Source organism: Anguilla anguilla, chromosome 14 (assembly GCF_013347855.1).
Source record: "Anguilla anguilla isolate fAngAng1 chromosome 14, fAngAng1.pri, whole genome shotgun sequence".
In the NCBI taxonomy this organism is placed as follows: Eukaryota; Metazoa; Chordata; class Actinopteri; order Anguilliformes; family Anguillidae; genus Anguilla; species Anguilla anguilla.
The window spans coordinates 8,504,461-8,526,800 of record NC_049214.1 but is presented as its reverse complement, the minus strand read 5'-3'; the positions used below and the strand labels follow the sequence as shown (position 1 = coordinate 8,526,800).

The 22,340-nt window shown below is 44.1% G+C and overlaps 1 protein-coding gene across 6 annotated transcripts in view; it reads left to right on the top strand.

Moving 5' to 3' along the window:
* arhgef28a (Rho guanine nucleotide exchange factor (GEF) 28a) overlaps positions 1-22,340 on the top strand; it is a 69,907-nt gene that overhangs the window by 44,430 nt on the left and 3,137 nt on the right. For 3 of the 6 annotated variants that reach the window (XM_035391988.1, XM_035391987.1, XM_035391992.1), the window contains 23 exons: positions 91-171; positions 939-981; positions 3,146-3,247; positions 4,115-4,238; positions 4,612-4,747; positions 5,132-5,187; positions 5,858-5,915; positions 6,938-7,082; positions 7,909-8,030; positions 8,239-8,379; positions 8,761-9,011; positions 9,157-9,282; positions 9,376-9,493; positions 9,910-10,164; positions 10,286-10,362; positions 10,839-11,017; positions 11,233-11,324; positions 11,547-11,729; positions 11,991-12,131; positions 12,702-12,850; positions 14,733-14,780; positions 15,970-16,458; positions 18,922-19,225. In XM_035391988.1, coding sequence (XP_035247879.1) covers positions 91-171; positions 939-981; positions 3,146-3,247; positions 4,115-4,238; positions 4,612-4,747; positions 5,132-5,187; positions 5,858-5,915; positions 6,938-7,082; positions 7,909-8,030; positions 8,239-8,379; positions 8,761-9,011; positions 9,157-9,282; positions 9,376-9,493; positions 9,910-10,164; positions 10,286-10,362; positions 10,839-11,017; positions 11,233-11,324; positions 11,547-11,729; positions 11,991-12,131; positions 12,702-12,850; positions 14,733-14,780; positions 15,970-16,458; positions 18,922-19,225 — 3,420 coding nt within the window. The remainder of the gene's footprint in view (positions 1-90; positions 172-938; positions 982-3,145; positions 3,248-4,114; positions 4,239-4,611; positions 4,748-5,131; positions 5,188-5,857; positions 5,916-6,937; positions 7,083-7,908; positions 8,031-8,238; positions 8,380-8,760; positions 9,012-9,156; positions 9,283-9,375; positions 9,494-9,909; positions 10,165-10,285; positions 10,363-10,838; positions 11,018-11,232; positions 11,325-11,546; positions 11,730-11,990; positions 12,132-12,701; positions 12,851-14,732; positions 14,781-15,969; positions 16,459-18,921; positions 19,226-22,340) is intronic. The other 3 variants (XM_035391991.1, XM_035391993.1, XM_035391990.1) reach the window with 2 other exon arrangements.

The following is a 22,340-nucleotide window of genomic DNA, read 5'->3' as shown; positions in this document are numbered from 1 at the left end:
GCACAGCTTTGGTACTGTGGCGTTTGCCCAGTGAGACTGCTGTGGAGTAAAGTGTGCTGTCACAGTGAGCGCCGTGTCCTTGCCCTGTAGATGGTGTGTTCAGCAGCAGCGGCCGTTCCCTCCTTCAGGCTCTCTCTCTGTCTAAATCGCTGTCTCTGCTCAATCCAGTTAGTAAGTACACCTCGCGCAACCGAGCGCTCGTGCCACTCAGTTAACAGCATGCGGCTCAGGCCACAGCTGACTGTGGAATATACCACCGCTAACCGGCTAAGCTTGCTATGCTGCGCTTGAGGCGGAAGGCTCCGCCCAGCAGTTGTGCTAATTTGTCTGTCTCACTGGTGACATCATAACATTCTGTGGTGACATTTTGGCAACACCGGTGGGTGGGTGGGTCGGTGGGGGAGTCATGCTGAGGAGTGTCACAAGGGTACAAAATGCACAATCCTAATTTTCGACCCAACTAATCGATTTCCTTGCAAGCCAGTCTGTGGTAATTGATCCAGAGAAGCAGGGCCTAGTCTGAGAAACAAGCCTTGCATTTTGTACCTTAAGGCAGCGGTGTGGTCCTTTCGCCTGCAGTCCTGGCCAAAGACGTCATCGTTCCTGTGTTCGTTTTCCCTCTCACATTTTGGCTTTTTTGGGCTGTTGAGAGCATCTGTTTTCTTCACTTCTCTGCCCCTGGGATACTCTGCAAGTGTAATTGAGTTTTTTGTTCCCCATGTTCGAGCGGCATTCTTCCTGTGTCAGCTTCATTTGCATTTTGCATTGCTGTCGCAATGTATAGGTCTTGGATTGATGTCTGTTATGTGTTTATATATAACGAGACTAACACTTTGGAATTGTGATAATAGCCATATGGGGATTTCTTTTGATTGGGATCCAGTTGAAAACAATGTGCATTTGTACTGATGTTATGTTTACCATGTTACTTTCTGCAGAGCAGCGTGCTTTCAGCTTACCAGAGCCTCAGCAAGAGAAAAGGTATTTACAAAGGCTAATTCTCATCCCTCTGGTTCAGAAAATATGGCAGTGTCCTTTTTCTATGTTACATAAACATTTAGCTTTGTGTTTGCTCCATTCGTAATGGATGTCTGTTTACTTTGGGAGAGTAGTGCTTTGAAAGCTCACAAAGATCATGGTTCTACTCTGCTCTACTACAATAGTCACTGACATTCATTTCTCTTAAGGCTTTTTGATACTATTACTTTTTGTTATTTGAATTTTTTTCTTTATATAATGTAATGTAGGTATCTGGATCTAGTTAAATTGGTAGTAACTGAAATAAAAAAATAAAACAAAATTAAATGTAGAACAAATAAGCAAGTATACGCTTCGGTACATTTTCTCTGCACACTTAAAGAGAGACTGAAGGAGATGAGCATTTTGCCACAGATAAACAATAAAATGGAGTCCACGCAACGAATGTATTTGTTTAAGTGCAAGAAGGGTACTAAGTACTCTATCCAAGTTGATTTAACACTGACCGGTTTACTATGCAGATAAAAGTGGTCATTTCTGAGGTATTTGTAATTACTGTTGACACGGTGGCCACCCATGGAGGGGACTGAACTGACCTTCAGCCCCGTTCATACTTCAAAAATGCATCACGGGTTTGTCCTTTTTCGGTGATAAGAGTGGCAAACAGAAACTGGCCTAATGCGGGGCCCCTATATGACACCGCAGTGCTCCCGCTTTTCCCGTCTTTCTCTCTCTCCAGCCGGGGCTTTTGGGATAGCCGTCTAGTTTTGTTTTTTTCCGCCTCTCCCTTTGTTCAGTTACTGAATAAGTTTGGTTCGCACCGTTAGCGCTCCACACAGAGTAGTGTGTGAATGTTGAGCCGCGTAGCTCCCTGCTAACACGTGGCACTCGCTATCTGCCAACAACCAAATCTTATTATGATTAAAATTCCGTCTGCTTATAATACTCTTGAATGTTGTTATTAAATAACGTTGTGTATTGTTGAGAGACACGCACACTTACACATCGGTCCTTTTCGTTTTTGTAATTCATCATTGGTGCAAGTGTTATTTTCGTCTGGGTTTTGTCAGTATCTGTCCTAAACTTTACCTCATGAAACACAGGTGTTAGCCTTGTTTTCTCATAGATACTGTTTGGCAAGTCCAGCAATTGCAAAAAAGGTTAAGTTTTAATGAGAAATGTTCATTAAACTGAGACCATCATGTTGAAAGCATATTGAAATATATTTTTTTGTTTGTTAGCATAATATTAATGTTGAACAGTGATGCACTAACCATTTTAACACCTCTTTATATTTAACTCTTAACTGAATTTACCAATATGTCAGTGATCATGTCACTAACCGCAGTGACATTTTACACATTCACAGTTTCCAGCACTTTAATGAAATACTTCATGTGAAATAAGATGAATGCACACAATAGGACTGGCAGCCAGTCAAAGTATTCTTGGAATAGGGAGACCTTCATTTCCTGTGCTGTTCTTAAGTTTCACATCTCAGGACAAAACTGCAAATTCTTATATTTTGATAAGAAGATTTCATTATTTTATAATTACTTTACTGCTGCTGCTCATAACTGCAAAAAAAATTGCAATACATACAGTTTAATTTATAATGTCAAAGCCAGCTCATGTTTCTTTGATGTTTTTTTTTGTGCTGGTTAAAATAAATGTCATTGTACCCAACTGTACATTCTTAGTTTTTTTTTTTAGGTATACTATAGCTGACTCGTCTACATCTAATCATATTTCCATTTTAGTTTAATTGAGTTGAGTTTAATTGAGCATTGAGGCTTATTTTGGCTTCATAATTGTACTTCATTTCATTGTATTTCTCTAGTAGGATTGAGCAATGTGTTTGTAGGCAGATACAATGTTTTTTTAGACTGAGTTGTTCAGTATTCATTTCATAGACTTATGCACAGTGATCACATTCAGCCCCACCTCTGAAACCACTGCTTTGTAAACGTTCCCATTTTCACAGAGACCAAACGTAATCACACAAACGTGGCCTTGGCTCACACACACACTGTTTGCACACAACAGACTTCAAAGCCGGAGCAGCAATAGCGCTGCCGTCAGAAGCCGATGCCCAAGCATGCAAAGACGTTGTGCGTTTCCCCTCTCTGGCCCGGGCATATTGGGAGAACTGTGTTGTTTCCTGTAGGGAGATAGGTTTCCGCAAAAGGGCACAGTCAGCTGAGGACGAGGGCAGCGTGGCATTGGCAGACTCTCTCCGACACCTCACCCTCTCCGAGTTCCTCAAAGAGTATGTGGGAAGACCCTGTCTCCTGTGCCAAGCACGCGTAGGGCCAGCCTGGCATGACCTATTAACCATTACTGCATCCTGCCAGCCTTTTCCCTGTAACCACTCTTATCGTTCCCTCACCCGTGCTAATTCGCCCATACTGGAGCTTCAGTTACCAGCTCCAGTCGCATCAAACTACCTATAACAAGCCTTAACTATCTTAGCCTCACATCACATCATAGTTCTAGTAACTAGAAGACCCCCTAGTACATAGTATCCTAGTACAGCTTAGCATCATATAGGATGCTGGATCCCTATTGAGCATAATGAAAATATTTTCTCTCGAATTTTCTCTTGAATTATGAATTAGAAAAGAGGAAATGGATTGTGGTAGCCTGCTGGAATTTTTATGGTTTTTGCTGAGCAAAAAATTTGCTCTGTCTTGCATGTAATGTATGCCTTGTCTTGCCCTTTTACTCCATGGTCCAAAGGTTGTAACCACCAAAAAAAAAAAACTAACAGTCTGAACTAACCAGCAACCGGGTTGACATAATAGTGCAATGACAAAGATGATCTTGCACGTTTATACTCAAACTATTATGCTTGAGAAAATGCTCACATGTAGTGTGGGTTTATGAAACTCGGAATGAAAGGACTATGTGTGGAATATTAGATTACCATTATCCTAAAAATGTGTGTCCTTATGCTCTGCTGAATAAAATGATTGAGTTTATGAGATGGCACAAAGTAACAGTAACATTGAAAGTAGACATATCAGTTGCAAAAATTAAGATTTCTAGAAACCAGTTTTATCCTAGAGCCAAAGTCACACCAGGGGATATTCTGAGCGCGGTTTGTTTTTAAGCATTGTATTTTTTCTGAAAACAGAATCGAAGAAGAGGAGTGGGACAGGTATATTATACCGTCGAAGGCAGAATCGGAGAAGTACAGAGTGAGTCGTACTTTCAGCTTCTTGAAGAGCCGGATGTCAAGCACTCGCAACAAGAACAAGGTAAGGACTGAGATCACACTTAGGATACCCTTGAACCATTCTTTGTTGTGGTGCTTCTTTAGATCATTCTGCTTAGCATTATTTCAATTTTTGACAAGTTTTTAAAAACATTTAAACTTGAATATACTTTGGTCTATGTTTGCACGGCAAAAAAAATCACACACAATAATTACTTTGCAAGCAGATTTTGTTCACTAATCATTAACTCCTGTGAGCCTGTTAATGGTCAGCTGATTGGAAGCATGCATACTTCAGCAGTGGACTTTAAAAACCGTTTAACTGAGTGAAACAGACCTCTAGTTCTGATGTTCATGTGAATCAAATGGTAATGGTGCTCATGTGTGATCATCGGTATCTGATCTGGTTTTCCAAGGGCAAGGGGAAGGACAAGGAAGGCAAGGAGAAGCCACTGAAGGCACACCATTTTGCGGCCGGGTCCGGCACCAGCCTCACACTGTGCTTAGTCTGTGACAAGCCAGCGATGGCAAAGGACCTTCTGCAGTGCTCCAGTGAGTGTTGTCTTCATTGCCTTCTGGTCTGCTGGGTCTGTCTTTTTTAGAACATGAACAGAGTGTTAGTGCCATTACTGCAAATATACTGAAGAGAGCTTTAGAGTTCAGTCCGGCAATATATCAGATTTTTTTGTACGGCTTGAAAAATGAAATTGATGATGACGATGATGATTATTATTATTATTATTATAATTATTATTATTATTAGTAGTAGTAGTAGTAGTAGCATAAATATATAGGGTATGTTGTGTAAATTGTACTATTTAATTTATTGTACAAATTAGAAAAGAGCAGTTTAAAAAGACACCAGCTTTGTCCTAAAATACTTTTATCAAGCTGTTTGCGGATGTTTAATGTGATGTGATGTCACTTCCTTTCCAGACTGCACAATAAACGTCCATAAAGGCTGCCGAGACTCTGCAACACCATGCATGAAGGTAGCGTGCAGTTGAAATGCTACTGTGATGGCTGAAACGACAGTCTACATGTGTAAACTGGTCATAACATAAGGAAATATAATCCTCTTCAAGAACGGAGTTTGAAATAACATCATAAAAGACTGAACATGAGGGTTGTGCACTGGTGTCACTGAACCCTGCTTACATATACTGTCCACGTGGAAAAATGATGTTTTGCTTATATATGTCTAAACACGTTTTTGTGTTTAGGCATCTCAATGAATAGCAGAACTGAGATCTGGAGATATTATTCTTTTTTATAATAAAATATGGCTTTAATATAAAAATGTATCGTGGATCCAACTGTCTTTTCACTAAATTTATTTTGTGTAGACTTGCAATGTGACCTCATGTGCAGAACCTTGATATGAATCACTTGCCGTGTATCATTAACATGACTTTTCTCTTATTAATATTTCACAGTAGTAAAGAAGTAACTGGGTATCTTGCAAATAGATTCATCCGAGTGTTTAGAATTTCCAATACAAAATGAAATAGACAAAGCAAATGAACAAATAATGCACATATATTAGCACCAGGTGTGTTGGACTGTATCTTTGCTTGAAGTCGTTAAATGGGGCTGACATACATGTGAATCATATTGTATGCTTTTCATGTCTACACAATGCTTACCAGACGGTTTTTACAGAAACATCAGGACAAGTATGCAGTGGTGACAAAGAACAGAGCAGCTTCCCTCCCACAAAGTGAGTCCAAAAGTTAAAGATTTTCTGGCTCCATTAATGTTTAGCACGCCATGGAGCAGATGAACATTGAAGGACTGTAGTGAGGGAGAGACTGGAAGAGGAAGTGCTTTTTGCATTGTGTGATCTCAGTGATTAATATTTGCATTGTAAACATGCAAGTCCTGTAAACATTTCACTCATTCACATATGGCTGCTGAGAGGAAACACAACCAGTAATACAAACTTATGATAAGGAAACACAATTTTTTAAAGCAAAGGAACATGCAGAAGAGCAAGAGAGTTTTCTGGTCTGTATATGGTAATAAGGCCAACTCCCCAATATGGACGATCATGTCCCTTCCCTTCTCTGAGATGAAAACCATTCACTTCTCCTTAATCCTTGACATGTGCTTCCCTAAAACTTAAATTGAACTTTCTTATAATATAAATTGATTCAACATTTCAGTTTATCCGGTCTGTTTTGGCCATCTGTTTCCTATTATTTCTGGCACAAAGTAAACACACTTGGCATAAAAGCCATTGGATTGCCTGCATCATTGAGACAAACAGTATTTCAACCCCATAGTACTGGGTGCTTCCTTATCAGCATTATATTGCCAGTCACCTCCACTTAAAACCTGGTAAAACCAGAAATACTGTATATATTACGTGTCTGTGTTGTTCGACAGAGCTGGGCTGATCCTAGTTGGCTCGTCACTTATTTGACTCAGTCCAGTATTTTTATTTGTGGCCCATGAGTGAAAGTGATGGTGTAAGGTGGAGACAGAACTGGACCAAACTGGACCAAATTTGAGATGCTTTTATGTCTCAACAAAACATGTTGCTTAAGCTGCCCTGCGATGGATTAGTGACCTGGATGGATGGATGGATATTACTAACAAAACATCCACATGAAAGAAAAATGTAAAAGTATTTCAAATAATTGTTTAGTCTGAGAGCCGGTTATGCCGGTTAAGGGACTTTGAGGTGAACGGGTTCGTGTCCTGGGTGGGGCATTGAACCTGTCCTCATTTCTCTTCCAGGTACAGGTAGCACTGTGTGGGAGTGTCCCACAGCCTGCCCTATCCCCACGTCTGCCTCTCTTCCTGTCATGACTGGCCGGGACAGGAGGGATCAGGTGTGCCTCCCAAACGTCCTGTCCAAGAGCGTGCCTGCGGTCTCCGAGCGGTGAGCCAGGGTCTTTCCTCATGCAGAGGGCCACTGAGGGGGAAGTCTCAGATTCACCAAAGCCAAGGCACTGCGGGGTATCACACTCCATATAGGGCATATTCAAACTCAGAGCTGTTACATATGAATACACGAGCACATACATACGTGAATACATGTTCATTTGGTATCTTTTGTGACTTCCTGGATGAGTTGTCGCTGTCGCCCTTGGAGAAATTTTGGCATGCCAGCCCCGCCTTGGAACATTCGCCACTGTTCCAAGTGTTCTCCATTTGGAGATGTTGGCTCTCACTGTGGTTCGATGGAGTCCCAGTGCCTTAGAAATGGCTTTATATCCCTTTCCAGTCTGAAATATTTTAACAACTTTTTTCTCTTCTGGAATTTGCTTTAACTGTGGCATAGTGTGCTTGTAGAAAATTTGTGGTGACTACTTCACTCTGATGGAAGGGTTCAGTATGAGTGAGGTGTAGTTTCAACTGGGCCGCTTGCAATCAAGCCTGGCTGTGTTCAATCAGCTGAATCTAATTATCAATTAAATTTGGTTGACTATGTAATGGGGCAGTTACTTTTTTACATGGGTGATATGGATGTTTGATAACTTTAGTCATTAAAGAAATCAAATAATAATTTAAAAATGTTTTTTGTTTATTCAGTTTCCCCTTGTCTAATATTACATGTTTTCTAAACATCTGAAACCAGTTTTGTGTAGAATGCCCTGAGTCTAAAGAAAATGCTTGTTTATCAGTGTATGAATTTGCACATACAGTATATTGCACCCCAACATGAATATCATGAATTGACTGGCCATGGTGTGTCTCCTCTCCAGGAGGATGAGTGAGAGTCTGGAGGGAGATGGTGAGGCCAGTGTGTGGAGGAACCGCTCCCAATCTGAGGAGCTGCTCCAGGTGATGGAGTCCTCCCCCTCCACCGACTCCTCTATCAATGAAGGTAATGGGACAAAGCTGTCTGAAGATATGTCTCCATGATGTGAATTTACACCATTTTAGAGTGGAAATATTGTCTTTTAAGTGCTTTTGTTCTCACTGCCATACGTGTCGATACATGTAGAAATCATGTTTCTTTAAATGTGGCTGCTGTAACAAAGGTCCAAGGAACTAGATGTGAGTCCTGTGTTGCATTGGCTGCCTCTCCTCAGACACAGTGGACGCCCCTCTACGCAACGACCTAAACGCAGATATGCTGGACTATGAGGCCGAGTCCTGGAGCATGGCTGTGGACCACAAGTTCTGCAAGAAGCTGGAGAAGAGTGTCATTAAGCGGCAGGATGTGATCTATGGTGAGTCCTGCTGCCACCTCCCAGTGCAGACTGAATATCCCAGTGTAGACTGAATCTCCCAGTGCAGACTGGATCTCCCTTGTGCAGACTGAATCTCCTAGCGCAGACTGAATCTCCCAGCACAGACTGAATCTCCCAGTGTAGAGTGAATCTCCCAGTGCAAACTGAATCTCCCAGCGCAGACTGAATCTCCCAGGGAAGACTGAATCTCCCAGTGCAGACTGAATCACCTTCTTCCTCTCATATTTTACTGAAGCAAAATTGCAACTGCTCTCTTGTCGATTAAGGGGTTCTGGCTTAGTTTAGAAGAGAATAGCATGATGCGATGCAAGAGTGATAAGTGTAACTGTAACAGAGCTGCCTGCTGTGTGGCTTTCTCAGAGCTGATGCAGACGGAGATGCATCACATCCAGACCCTAACCATCATGGCGGAGATCTTCCGTAAGGGCATGAAGGAAGAGCTGCAGCTCGATCACAGCACAGTGGACAAGATCTTTCCCTGCCTGGACGAGCTCTTGGACTTCCACAAGAGCTTCTTCTGCGCCATGAAGGAACGCCGGCAGAGCTGCACTCAGGAGGGCAGCGACAGGAACTTCCTCATCGACAGGATCGGGGACATCCTTGTGCACCAAGTGAGGGCAACACCTGCCAATAGGCTTCCATATTATGGTGCACAGAGTCCATAATCTGCTGGCCCATTTAATTGCACTTGGCAAGGTGCATTTGTAGCAGCTGGATCTGTGCAGAAGCAGTAACATCTCTCGTTTTTGGTTTCAGTTCTCATGTGACAATGCAGAAAGAATGAAGCAGGTGTATGGCGAGTTCTGCAGTCACCACACGGAGGCCGTGAACTTCTTCAAAGAACTCCAGCAGCAAAACAAGAAGTTCCAAGTGTTTATCAAAGTAGGTTCATTTCCCCTGCGAGTTTAAAATAGGGTTACAATGACTGAATAATCATTTTGATTTTGCTTGTTTGCTCTGCTAATATTTCTCCAGCAACAAAGTAATAACTCATTGGTCCGGAGGAGAGAGATCCCAGAGTGCATCTTGCTGGTGACACAGCGCATCACTAAGTATCCAGTTCTGGTGGAGAGGATTATTCAATATTCACAGGGTCAGTTTGGCTCTATATTGCCATCTAGTGTTTTGCTTAATATCTCCATAAGAAAAGCTGTTTCTCATAACCAGAGCGGTTTAAAGACCCACTTTTTCTCAGAAGATAAAGTAATGAAATGCCCTTTAGTAAAGTTTTTCATGTCTAAGCGCTGGAGGTACTGACATGGCTTGTCCATTCTGTGTGGAAAAGCACTTTAGGTTTAACAAAACTTACTTAAATTACTTACACAATAAACAAAGAATTTTCCTTTGGAATTCCATTTCCTACACCAGGCAAATGGCTCATCAGGTGATGATCAGTAGAAATCCTTTTGACCCACCATTTTTTTACTGTCATAATTTATTTTAACTAGATAAACTGCCGCTGTGTTCTGATAGCCTGGTTACCTGTCGCCACAATGTTCTTGTGAGCAGAAGGCACAGAGGAGCACGCAGACCTCTCCCAAGCGCTGCTCCTGATCCGGGACGCCATCGCCGCGGTGGACCTGAGGGTCAACGAGTACGAGAAGGAGCAAAAGCTGCTGGACGTGGTCAACCGCATGGACAACAAGAGCTTCGCCAAGCTGAAGAGCGGGCTCACCTTCCGCAAGCAGGACCTGCTGAGCCAGGCCAGGACGCTCAAGCACGACGGGCTGCTGTACTGGAAGACGGCCACCGGGAGGCTCAAAGGTCAGCTGCGTGTGGCTGGAAGCCACGGTTGACTGGATGCTCCATCGCTGAATCTCGCTTTTTCGCTGCTTTGCACTTTTCGTTTTCACCCTGATTGAAATGTTGCTGTCCTCTTCCACAGATATCCTGGCGCTCCTCCTCACAGACGCGCTGATATTCCTGCAAGAAAAGGACCAGAAATATGTATTTGCTGCTGTGGTAGGTCTAAAAGTTATGCAAAAGAATAAGAGGAGCTATAACCAGGAGGCCCATGTCCGTTACGAATAAATGTTTTTCCAACACAGCTTGACAAAATTTTAATTGCCTTTATAGACAATATATACCTGTAACACTGATTACTATCTTGCAGTGTTTTTGTAGGTTACAAGAATTGGAATTGGAAAGTTGGGATCAAACTGTAATTTAAATTGGCTCATGTCCTGTGCATCTTTGATGGTCTCAGTTAAGAAAAGGAATGTTTTATTAAGCTGACCTACCAGATCAAAGCTGCCTATCATATTCAAACTTTGCATAATTTCATTTAGAAGAATTTAAATCATAATGAAATTGGCTGTGATGCCTGAATTGCATTACAGGTTAACTCTTTTAAAAAATGGGCTAAATAGAGGAATAGAGCTGAATTTCTGTTGGCCAATTCATATTTAATATTTAAATAATGTTAATGGACTGGACAGGACCAGAAGCCCCCAGTGATCTCCCTCCAAAAACTGATAGTCAGGGAGGTGGCCAATGAGGAGCGAGGGATGTTCCTGATAAGTGCGTCTGCGGCCGGCCCAGAGATGTACGAGGTCCACACTGCCTCAAAGGAGGAGCGAAACAACTGGATGAGGCTGATCCGGGAGGCAGTAGAGAGGTACAGTGTGTACATTACATTATTGTGCTACAGTATTTCCATATTCTGTCCCTTACATGTATCAGACATTAACCAAGGATTTTCTGTGCATCTGAAGGTGTGTGTGTGCGTGTGTGTGTCAGAGAGATTGTTTATGTGTTAATCTGTCTGTGTGTGTCGTTGTACAAGTGTGCTTTAATTGTCGCCAGACCCCTAACTACCTCTTCCTTTCTCAGCTGTCCTGAGGAAGAGGAGCAGAATGCTAGTGAGTCTGAGGAAGAGTGTCGGGCTGCTGAAGCCAGGGCCCAGAAGATCCACAGAGTACAGGGTGAGAGGGAGGGTTTGTGTTCATCCCTTTAGATGTCCTCCCTTATACACTTACAGCCAACCATTCCTCTCAGCCATACCAGTACCAACATGTGTCAATGATCCTTTGGAATAACTAAGCCATATAACCTTGTAGTGATTTGTGGAGTAAAAAAATGTGCATTGTGTTGATCTCTGTTAATACTTGGACTGCCTCTGTATTGTATTTGTTTGTTTTCTGCAGAGACACTAAACTCGCAGGACCAGCAGATCTGCGCTAGGTTAGAAGAGAAGCTGAAGATTTATGCAGAGCTAGCAGGGCTGAGTGCGAGGGAGGAGCCTGTGGCACAGCCCCGCCTCCTGGTCAGGCCCAATCCGGACGAGGTTCCTCAGGCCATGGCTCTGCTCACCGCTGCGCTCAGAGAGGGTGAGCGGCCTCTTCCTGCGACTTCCTGTCCCACTTCCTGTCTCCCTCCAAAGAAAATGACTCCACATACGGCCTCAAACTCTCTGAGCTCAGTGGCGCTTTCCTGTGGGAAGCAAAGACTTAAAGCGAATACTCAAACAAATAACATCCCACGTATTTTTCTATATTCAATTGCACAGGGGGAGTGGAGTTGATCTGCTGGCTTTCCCATTGTGAACTGGGATTTGTGAAATGAATTCTCACTGTGCTGTGTGCTTCCAGCTGAGAACCTCACCGCCACACTGACTTCACAGTCCTGTCCCTCATCCTGCGTTTCCCTGGAAACCCTTTGGGAGCCCAGTTCTCCTGTCAATCTGGCAGAGTCTAGCAGCTTCAGCAGCATCCCAGCATCCCCCACTGAATGTGAGCAAGCCGCCCCTTCCTCATCCTCACTCAGCCTTGTCTTTACTGACATCCCCTGCCTTCTGACATTCATGCTATTCTAAATGTTTGGGCATTGCAAGACATTCTGTCTAATGTGTATGCCTTGTTTAATTTGCAACCCACACTTCCTTAGCTTTTAATGGGTAACAAGATAACAAAAGAACTGTGTAACTTTATTATTTATTTAGCTCTGATCTGTAATGATCACTAAGTGCTATTAAACTATGCTGACTGTTCATTGTGTATGATTTAATCATTTAGAACGAAAAATACAGCCCATATTACTCAACCACGTATATAACTATTTTTCAAACTAATTCTAAAATAGTTGTTTTCACAATGCAAATTAGTGCAGGATTTTCAAACCAGATTTATTCAAATGTGGTTTAATGGTACCACACTTCTTAGGCTCTTTAAAGATTAATTAGGGCTAGATTTCAGTTTATTAACTTGCAAGCTTGTAACTTCTGCCATTGTCTCAGTGATTATAATGCAGATCAGCTGTGTCAAGAAAGTAAAGCCTTAATCTTTAATCTTTCCCATTTTTAGCCAGTTACTTGGATACCCATAGTTCGAGCTCAACTTCACTGGTATCAGACTCCGAGACGAGAGAAGGGGAGTGCTTAGGAACAGACTCCCTGATTCTGCAGTATCTCACACAGCTAAAGCAGGGGGATGCCAACAGTCTCAACCTGAAAGTAGGTTGCACAATTTACTGTGTTTTTTTCTATATCACAGATACCTGAAGATAATTTATACATTCTTTTAATTCACTGTTTAATCTTGTTGGCTGCTGCATTTCTAGACAATTTGATGTTCTTGCGGTGCACTAATCATAGCAGATTTATTACTGTGAACGTAAGATCAATCAAGAGGGAACATCTATGAGGTGAATCATTTCATCTGAGAGATGAGTCACTTTTCGAAGAGACTTTGGTGAAATGAAAGCAAAAGAAAGATGCATAGATCCAATCCAAATCATTAATTAATTCAACCGGCTACCTCAAATGCCCCAAACAAGATGATTTCTTAAATTGCTTTATCGTTGATGATATATCTGTTATTATTGATTTTTGGCTGGCTATTGAGGATGGCTATTTCACCATGTTTGTTTGATTATGATTATCTATTGTGGTTTTTTACACTATATTTATTGTATATGCCAATACTGTATAGCTGTATTTTGTTAGGAAATATTCTCATTGAAGGATGTAGAAAGATCATTTTTTTCCATCACAACACGCTGAATAATATAAATATGAATATATTCATAATAATACTGCCCCAAGGGTCAGGAGAAAAAACCCCATCAACTGTTAACTACACTTGGCCTGCACACTTATCAGTACACCGACACATACAGTTTTGTGGGCCAAGACATCCGCTTTGAGGATAACGCTGGTAGAAGTGCTTGCTGCCCTACGGTTGATCTTCCCTGGGTTCAGTTGTAGCAACAGCTAATTTGCTGCGCTGTCTTCCAGTGAATGTGTGTAGTTCATGTTTTCCTCCATTCCCCAAGGACACGATGATGAAAACATTAATTATTCATGTGAGCCTATTAAAGTCACTCACATGCTTAAAGTAGTAAATTATGCATGTCGGGATAACAAACCAGGAGTGCTTTTCGGGTCTTGAATACTGTTCCATTTTTAAAAGGATGCTCGTATTTGTCAGTGTCATTTATCATTCTGTTCATTATATCAGTTATATAATGAACCTGAAGGTACGATGGTTGCCTGAAAGTATGACAAAAAAGAAAAGAATGAAAAATCAGGTGTTGTTGGTAATGCGATGTGATAATTGAGTGTGAACCACAAGGGGGCACTCACGATACACTGAAGAACGAGCAGAAGAGTGTAACAAATGCATCCAATCATAAGTTTCAGATAGGAGGATAATAGGATAGATAATCCTATTTGATAATCCTGTGTGTGACATGATGAAGACAAATGATTTAATTAACCCGATCAATAAAGAGTTCTGTGTAAGGCCTACAGCTGTAGTACCACAAAATACTTGCCTACTAGGAGGTCATAGGAGCCAAATTAGCCAGGAGAGTGCTTGGGATGGGAGGCCCCAGAAAGAGAAGGTTACTGCTAGGGACTTCAGTGTGTGCCATTAGGAGGCACTATTCCCTCCCTACCTATGATCTCCACGATGCACTGCATTGAAGCTGTCAAACATTCTCTATGAGGTGCCATATTTTGGATAACATTATACTTAGGTCCTCAATCCTATTACAGAAAGTAGGGTGATTTATGGACATAAGCTTGGAATTATGGCTTGCCGAAGCCAGCCTCAATATTGTGCTCCTTGGGCTACCATGTAATATTTAATGTGCGTATGGTCAATTAAATAAGTCTTTGATGTCTCTCTCTCTCAAACTCACACACACACACACACACACACACACACACACACACACATTTCCTACGCCAATTGATCTTCTGTCTTCAGGCCCATACCATATAATTTGCAGCTCGCAGGAGGTCCCATGTTTAAGGAGATAGGAACCTGAGTGTTTCTTCATAAGGATACTGGGCCCTCATTTTTCACCTGGTTTGTAATTTCCCACTGCAGGTGGTACAGAGTGTACAGAGCCTGACCCAGCTGCTCTACAGTCTGCAGGTAAGAAAATAACAGCACTGCACCTTTTCCATCTTTCATGTAGCCAATTGGCATTTAATAATTGTAATTTAGCATCCTGCTTATTGATTACCACTAATTCTCAGTAAATAAATGTACGATCCAGTCTATTGTAACTGGTAGTATTTGATTGGCTGTTATAGCAGGGGCTCATGAGGTTTTTTTTCCCCCTAAGCCTGGGTAATGTTCGTGGTTTGAGTTGCATGCGCTGTTTCTTTCTGAATGCGTACATGTGTGTTTGTATGAGAATATGTGTATGTGTGTATGTATGCTTGTGTGTTTTGATGTGGGAGCGCCCAATCATTTTACACCTCCTTTGATGGAAGAATGAACCATTAACCCTGAAAGCTCCATGGATTGCGCTGTGAAAAGTGTAAGAAAGAAAAAGAACTATTCATAACACTTGAGTGTGTACTGGAGAAAAACAGACGTAAGCAGAGAAAGACTATGCAGGGAAGTCCATGCTGTGTTTGTTAGTATACATGTATACATACCTGTCGCTCACTGAGTCCAGAGATTCTGCATTCTAATCTTCAACCCTGGATGAAGCCATGTGGCCGTCTTGCCGGCCTTCAACCAGCTTTGTGCATTGCATGTTATGGCTGCTTACTATCTAGTTTTCCAAGTTCAGCTTTTCTCAGAAAGGTTTTTCTTGTTTGCCTTTGGGAAATTCATTACCCATGTGAGGATCCACTCCAGTAGTTAAGTTTTCTAGAATATATTTAATATAATTTTTTTCCTAAGATCTGAGAAGTAAACAGTTGACTATTGGACCAAGTCACTAACCATGTAAATGAGCATCTGGAGGAGGTGCCTGGTGTTGAGTGCTTTGCTCCTGCTTCCTTCCACTCTGGAATGCCTAGCTGTGTTTGTGTGTTTGTGCTTACTGGTGCAGCTCACTCTGTCAGCTGCTCCGAAACACAAGATGTCAGCCGCTGTTTATCTTCACTCCACAGTGCCCCCCGTTAAATCTGCACAGACTTAGAGTCAGAGGAGGACACTTCATGTGCAGCTTGTGCAGGCAGACTGTGGGGGTCTGACAGGGGTCAGAGGGCGGGGTCATCTGTGTGTGAAGGGACAAGGGCATCCTGTAGAGCAGAGGGTACATATGCAAATCCACAGGTAGCCGTTAGCATCGACTGCTTCTGACCGTACGTGTGTGCTTCCCCAGGCGGTGGTGACCATCCAGGACAGCTGCTTCGAGGTGCAGAGGCTCCTCCTCCAGGAGAGCGAGCGGTTGCCCCGCCCGCCCTGCCCCCGGACCAACGTCCTGCAGGAGCAGGAGAAGCAGCGCAACCTGGAGAAGCAGCGGGAGGAGCTGGCGGGCGTGCTGCGGCTGCAGGGCCGCCTGCAGCAGGAGCGCCAGCGCTGGGAGAGGGAGCGCGAGCTCCGCCAGCGCCAGCAGGGGGAGCAGGAGAGCCGGCTGGAGCGCCGCGAGCACGAGTGCCAGCAGGAGGCGCTGCGCCTGCGGCAGGAGCGCCAGGAGCTGGACGGCCAGCAGAGGGAGTACCAGCAGAGCCTGGAGCGGCTGCGCGAGGGCCAGCGCCTGGTGGAGCGCGAGCGGGAGCGGCTGGAGGCCCAGCACAGGCTGCTGCACGGCTGGAGGCACGCCCGCCAGAGGAGCCTGCCCGTCATAGTGATCCCCACCAGCGAGCACCAGGTGCGTATCACCAAGCCTGAGCACTCAGGATATCAGAGTGCACATCTAGGGCCACAGACTGCACACCCAGGACCTCAGACTGCACACCCAGGACCTCAGACTGCACACTCAGGACCTCAGACTGCAAACCCAGTGAATCAGACTACACACCCAGGACCTCAGACTGCAAACCCAGTGAATCAGACTGCACACCCAGGACCTCAGACTGCACATCCAGGACCTCAGACTGCACACCCAGAACCTCAGACTGCACACCCAGGACCTCAGACTGCACATCCAGGACCTCAGACAGAGCAATAACACTCTATCATGCCCAACCTCTGCATCACATTTATGAACATCCACTTAAACATCAGTCGTATACCCAGCTCTTTTAATGTCGTTTAGATAATCCCTGTCTGCATTTTCTGCATAACCTGGCAAGATAAAATCAAACAGACATGAAAACGCTAAAAGATCCGAAGCACGAGCTGTGATCTTCATACGGAGACAGTGTGCCGGGGGTAATCTGGGAATCACCCACCTCCCAGCCCACCGGATGCGGGTACTGAAGTGGAACTTTCCCTGATTCAGTCCTCCTCCTCTGTTGCCAAAACAGCCGGGGAATAATCTCAAGAAAGCTGCCTGAAGTTTCCCTTTCTTTGTGTTCTCATAACAAGAAGTAAAAGTGTCGGAGAGGAATGCTGTGAACGGAGCCCACTTTGTTTAACAGAGGAATCAAAACATCAGTTCAGACATGGACGTGCATATGTGGCACTTACAGACAAGGTATCAACTGGACTGCTGTCATGTTTATACTGTACATTCATGAAGGCTTGCCCAAGTTAAATAGCAGTGTATGCGTGCCCCACTTGGGATTCTGCCATAGAGCTTTCTGGTCCAGTTCCTTAACAGATCATTAAGTCCATTGCCTTAACCCCAGTGCCATATTGCTACCTACTCAACATTCTCAACGAAGCTTAATTACTCCACACAAGTGCCCTGCCAAGTTCAGAGTTCCTTCATTCTCACAGTTAGAGCGAGTGTGCCAGTGGGTGCTCTGCACTTACAGTGGAGGAGCCTTAATTGAAATTCTGACTTGGTGCAGGATAATGAGAGCAATTTAAAAATCATCAGTCTTAATGTCAAGCCTCTCAGTCTTTAATAAACAAGGCAGTGATTGATATTAATTAAGCTACCTGGAATAGAGCACGGGCAAAATAACTGCGGCAGCACCAATTTAGACCCGAGTCAATTCGCCAATATCCTTGAAAAGACTTTGATCATTCATATCAAACCACATCAAAGTCTTTCGGAGTGCGTGGGGAGAAAACACAGGACTGTATTATTCAGCAGAAACCAGCCTAAAAGGCGAAACAGTTCCTTATCCAGCAGTTTTTTCCCCACATTCCTTCAGAAGTTCTGCATTAGGTTTTCCTTTTGTAGGCTAATAAGAGAACCGATGGATCCTCTCGACAAAGGGGTTTGGCATTTAGAGGGTATAGAAGTTGTGAGCAACCCCAAACTTGTGAATTTATGGAGGTGGATTGAGGTACACTTTTCCTGGGCAGGCTACACAGTCTTTGAGCTTTATGTGGCATTTATGTGGTGCGGCGGGGGTGTTGTTCAGACATTTCCTGATGAATATGTTGTTCAGGAACATAAGCGCGGTGTCCCCAGATGCTCCTCGTCCCTGTTACACGCTAATGTGATTATGCTTTTCTTGGCATATCTGCTGACTGCGCATTTCCTGGCATTTAGGACAGATTATCATTGGATTCCACGCCCTGCCGCTGCAGAGTAAATTAATTTAGCTGTTTACATCCTAACCTTTGTCATGGAAATGAGCGCAGTGAACGCTGCACAGAATCACAGGGGAGGCAGTGGGGGGGTGGTGTGGGGGGGGTGGGGGGGGGTTGGGGTGAAAAGACAAAGCGTGCCGTGAGTCACACGTCCTGACGGTGTTGTCCACCCCAATTAACAGGCTGCGCTTGGCTGAGCACTTAGAAGCAGTATTCCCAACCGGGTAGATTTCGCTCCTTTCACACAGCTCACTAGCTGTTCTTTCATATGTATTCCACGAGAAGTCTCACATATTGTACCCTCGTTAATAAGTAACGCTTTCCAGTCTATTCTACTGCACACAATACTTTATTCAATTTATTCCACTTGATGAAATATGACGAGCTTTGTCTGGTTGTCTGTAGCCTGTTTTGAAAAACCCATTATTTTTTGCTATATGGAATATTATGTAATCTAAATTAGCCACAGTTAGAAAATATTTGTGTATGTGAGAAGTATTATTTCATACTTTTACATGTATTCCATGCTTACTTACACAGGCATACTAATATATTTAAATATGCATTACACTGAAAATGTGTGCATATACTGTGGATTGTAATTATAATCTCTTGGAGTGATAACATTTCATTATCCATTGATACGTTGGCTTGACTTGGTCACATGGGCTCTCATCTGTAGGACTCCAGTCACAGCCAATCCGGTGCCTCTGACGAGGACGGTTCGGTCTTCATCAACGAGGCGGCGCTCCAGACGCCTCGAAACAACCGTCACCTTCGCCAGCATCCGAATTCTGGGTCATCGGCCTACCCTGACACGCCCAGCGCCCACAACAGCCTCAACTCCCTCATGGGCTGCACCCAGGACGAGCGGGCCTCCTGTCACGACCTCGTCCTGTCCCAAAACCACGGCAGGACAGGGAACACCGCCTTGGAGAGTGTGGACGAGAGTCGGGGAAGGCATGATCGGGGGCCCGTAAGCAATGGTGAGAATACACACTACTTATGGCAGAGGTGTTGAAGTGGTGGAGAGGGTTGGATGTGGCCAGGAGGCGAAAAATCTACAGAATCTTTCTTACTCTGATGGGAGGTGAAGTCTATTATTGCTTTAAATGTGCTTGGCAGACTCAAACCGCAAGCTTCCTCTCTCACCAGACCCTTCTGTCAAATATTTTTGGCACGCAGATTATGATATTACACCGTAGTTGTACGTCATTCCAGCAAGGTGTCGTTGTAAATGATGGAAAATTCATTACTGTGGGCTGGTGTGAATATTAAAGGAATCAGCGGTGCTTGAATCATCATGAAGACTGCGTGTTTGGATTACAGCATTACAGATATACGCTACCAGTCGCAAGACTGGCGTGATTGTTGGCTTACTTCAGGCCGCTCGCATTAAAAAAGCACTTCCAGACCGCAGCGGGCGTGATGTTAAAGAGGCGTAGTGCTACCGTGGAGAAATGTAAACAGTGGCCGATCCCAGCCTGGGGTTCCCGCTTGAGAGCGAGTCCATCCTTCTTTCCTAGTTAATCAGTGTCTCCAGACAAAACAGCGGTCTTCCCTCTCTCTCCCCTGAATCAATCGCTCTTTATTTATTGAGCGCTGGAGCAGACAGCTCCGCGCGAGTCCCGTGGCGGAGAGCCGTACCCGGGCCGATCGGGGGATTGATCGGAAAATCTCTACCGAACTCATTTACAGCTCCACTTGTCACTGCGGGGAAGATTAAGCGATGGGTCGCGTAAATATTTAGCCCCGCGCTGTAAACGAGGGCGGTGTCCGTTGCCTGGATGTTGACCGATCCGCGTAGCGCAAACTCTTTTATCGCTGAGGAGGCTGGGTATACAGTATCGAATGTAAAAATAACGCCTAGTTCCGTGTGCTTTAATTGTTTTACTGCTGACCACAGTGAATACGCTGTGCCTCCAAAACTGTGCTATAGGGTGGTTCGGGTTGTATTCAGATTTAAATTTGATTTTGCTTGGGTGCTCCAATTAATTTTTTTGATTTTTTGAAGAACACATCGTCTTTGCCCTAATTTTGTCTTGCCATCCACTGCTCATCTGTTCGCATTGATTTGGTGTTCCTGTGATACACTGTTTATAAATAGAACGTGTACGGGTTCCCGATGGTGCCATCCCCTGCTATTGAGTGACTGCCGCTGGTGATTGAAAGGGTGACAGCATGGTGTTGAGTGCAGAGAGCTTGGGTTTGCAGTTACCAGGTGGCATGCTGCTGTTCTACCCCAGAGCGTGATATTTAACCTGAATTGCTCTCATAAATACCCAGCTTTATAAAAAGATAATTCACTCCGTGTAAGGGCCTCTACTAAGCAAATAAATGAAGGGATAATAATGTTAACCTTTCATGGTATGAACGCCCCGCAGGCTGCAGCTAAACCAGCATTGTTCAGTAACAAGATGGAAGCTTTGTGTACAGCAGAACAGTTGGTGCTCGCCATCATTTGCAGGAGTATACCCCAGGGCAGCTTCTCACCCGCCAGACTCACATGCTCACAATCACTTTGATCTCAGCAGTTGACAGTGGAATTAATCACAATTTCTGGTTATTCCTGTCCTACAACCAAAATAGTAAGGTTGTGAGATATTTTTACATCCATACAGGAAGGATAACTTGGTGGTTTTGTTACACATGCAAAAAGGCAATCCAGATTTTTTTTTTTATAGTGATAGAGTTTGTTTTGTTACGTTTTTTTTTCCTTTTTTAAATGAAGCCATTTTTAACATGGAAATCACAGCAACTGTGAAATTGACATTAGCTTACCTCTTATCAGTTATCTTTTTTGCAGCTTGTGGAGCAAAGCAAGTTATCCAAGGAGAATGTGAGCTAACACGTTACTTACCCAGATCACGCGCAAAAAGGAAGCTATATATAAAGGTCAAGATCCATTTCAGAGCTGCCATTGTGTTTTACAGTATAATTATTGGGAGGGTAGAAAAGGTCAGTTCAACATCAAATGAGAACTGTGCTTTATTCGGTAAAAACATCCCAGTCTAAACCCTGTGCTTTCTCCTCACCTCGGCGAAAACACCTGGAAGGAATCGCGAGGGTCAGGTGACAGGGTTTACGTCCCCTGTGACACCGCACATTCCGTGCCGGTGCACGGGCGGGGCATCGTTGCCGCCTCGCCATCGTTTATCACCGCCGAGGCAACAGCCCGCCCCTGCGGTACGCTAATGAAGTGCCGCGCAATTAATCAGTCGGGAGATGCGTTCCCGGTGAGCTGCGGCGGGCCCGCTCACGGCCAGATCGCCGACGGCCGGCTGCTGCACTGCACCTGTCCCGACCCGAGGCCCTGTCCTCTTCCCCCGTCCCGCGGTCACGGGGCCTCCCGCCGGAGACAGGGCACGTCGGGGTCATCCCGCTCGGGTAATGAAATGTCACTGGAAGGGCAGGCTTGTATATGGGGCTGTTATGGGCAGGGGTCAGTGTAGTTCTTTACCCAGGTGACTCTGGGGCCCTCTCGCCTATTCACGTCCTCTGTTGGTCAATGCCAGGAAATCTGAGGACTCTTGATTCCAGGAGCCGTCGTTTGTCCCGCAGGCCCTTGCAGACTGCCCTCACCCAAAAGCCAAATTAGGATTCAAGGAATGCGAGGACATTGCACCCTTTTCTGAGAATAAAGTGCCTGTTGTAGGTTTCAAAGACGATGCATTGCGCAGGTGCTTTATGACTTCGGTATTAGAGTCTGACAGCCCTGTTAGAATTCTATTGCTTTGAGTTGTTGCCAAACTGTCAAGTTGAAACATGATGCTGAAATACTATAATAGCAGACAACCAATGTGCAAAGAATATATGTTTATGAAGTATTCCAAAAATCCATTTGTGTTTCAATGTATGCAGAAGTACTGCCTGTGGCAGTGGCGAAAAATACCTACTGTCATGAGAACAGAATAGTCTTTACAGAGGAGGAGAATTGTCTCATTATTTGAGGTACAGCCATGTTGTTAGAGCCGATTATCCAGCACGAAAACCACAGTGCCCTCTTCAGAGACCAACCGTAGTAAAGAGATCAGTAGTCCCACCAGGTACGAAGCAAACTAGTTTATGTACTAAGAAGCCATTTGGGACTGAAAGTGACAG